Below are 1,670 nucleotides of genomic sequence, written 5' to 3'. Positions count from 1 at the left end.
CCCCCCCCCAATATAACCAGCACAATATATGAATCAAATAGTAAATACATGAAGAATAAAAGCCTAAAATGACCCTGATGTTAGCGGCCTGCTTATTGGCCTTCTAGCTCCAGCTGTGAGTCACATGATCTCACAAGAATATGGACCTTTGATTGGACAGCGACAGATTCTAACAACATTTAAACCACATTTCAGTTCTGTGTTATCACCAAGATATTGATAGAAACAAATAATCCACACGTGCAGCTACTGAAACATATTGAATTGTTTTATGCCTCATAATCTGTTTAAAGTCCAGTTATTACAGTTATTTTTAAATATGAGTTTTAAGCTTCATAACTTTGGATCAAACGACCATCAGCAGCTTTTCTCACCGTTTCCTGAGATGGTGAGTCGAGTTGCTCCATTGATGCTTCCTCGATGTGGAGACACGTAGTTAACGCGCTGAGCGGCTGCAATACAGAAACAACACATTAAACATATATTATAATATGTAATATATATATATTGTTTTCCCCTCTGAGCAGCTGGCTGCTGATTGGTCAGGAAGCAGCAGCAGTTTAAAAGCCAACAGAGATCATGAATGAAACATGTTTCTGACAGACTCACCGCAGCAGCAGCAGCAGAGCGCGAGGAGAAGAGCCGCCGGCTTCAACGCGGGATCCATCCCGGAGATTTCCCAGAGTCCCTGCTGCCTCACCTGCGGTCTGCGTCCAGGTGCAGCTGAGGGGAAACCAGGTGACAACAACTTTAAACAAAAGGATGTTTCTGAAGGACTTTAAATGAAACCACGTGTGTGATGGAAAAATGAAATATATATAAAAAAAGTAAAATGTCTGAAAATTTAAATACAGTGAAGAATTATTAGATTAATAAAGCAGGTTAGACACAACTCCCTACGTCACAGCCATGTTGTTAATGAATGCAGAACAATCAATAGGAGTCACCAGAAATATTGATTCATATTGTGATTTTAAAATGAATAAAAACTCACCTGTCAGTTAGAAAACGTCTTTACCTGCTGGATGGATCAGGTGTTCAGAGATAGAGAGAGAGAGAGAGAGAGGTAGAGAGACACTGTGGGTGCAAAGAAAGGCGCACTAACTCTTTATAAAGCAGCTGAGCTCCGCCTCTCACCTGGAAGTGGGAGGAGCCTGTCGACATCAAACCTCAGCCTGAGTCTGTTGATGAAATCAAACCGTCCGGAGTCAGAGTGGGGGGGGAGAGGGAGGAGTGATGGAAGAGAAGGAGAAGGAGAAGAGGAAGAGGAAGAGGAAGAACTTTAAAAAGCCTGACAGTGAATTTGTGGCTGAAAATAAAACATTAGAACATTAGAACAGATCAGTTACTGGAAAGCAAATATGAGCTGGGCCTTTATTAAAAAGTTGTTTGGCTCAACATGAAACCTGAACGTCAAGATGAAATCCAACCCTGAGTAAATATTAGTCCTTCCTTTGTGAAGCCGCTTAGTGTTTATTTATTTTTCCCAGCCACAGTGTCACTTTCCATTATAAAGACAAAATCACATTCCATTATGAAGCCAATTGTGCCTGATATTTAATCCCACACCTGCACAGTGTGAGTGTAGCGGAGACCCGAGCATCTTGTCACACTGATCATATCTCCAGAACCAGACGCTAAGCCCACGTTCCTAAAACATCTAAACTGAA

The 1,670-nt window shown here is 41.6% G+C and overlaps 1 protein-coding gene across 1 annotated transcript in view; it reads right to left on the bottom strand.

The window, feature by feature from the left end:
* Positions 1-474, bottom strand: part of LOC111652351 (fibrocystin-L-like) — a 4,739-nt gene extending 4,265 nt beyond the window's left edge. The window contains exon 1 of the mRNA XM_023402596.2: positions 375-474. Within this exon, the coding sequence (XP_023258364.2) occupies positions 375-474 (100 nt within the window). The remainder of the gene's footprint in view (positions 1-374) is intronic.
* Between the last annotated feature and the right edge of the window lie 1,196 nt (positions 475-1,670).

The sequence above is a fragment of the Seriola lalandi genome, unplaced genomic scaffold (genome assembly GCF_002814215.2).
Source record: "Seriola lalandi dorsalis isolate HSWRI2012SDOR001 ecotype SW California unplaced genomic scaffold, Sedor1 jcf7180002053947, whole genome shotgun sequence".
Classification (NCBI taxonomy): domain Eukaryota; kingdom Metazoa; phylum Chordata; class Actinopteri; order Carangiformes; family Carangidae; genus Seriola; species Seriola lalandi.
Note: the sequence above shows the minus strand (reverse complement) of the source record. Positions and strands in the feature narration are given on the sequence as shown.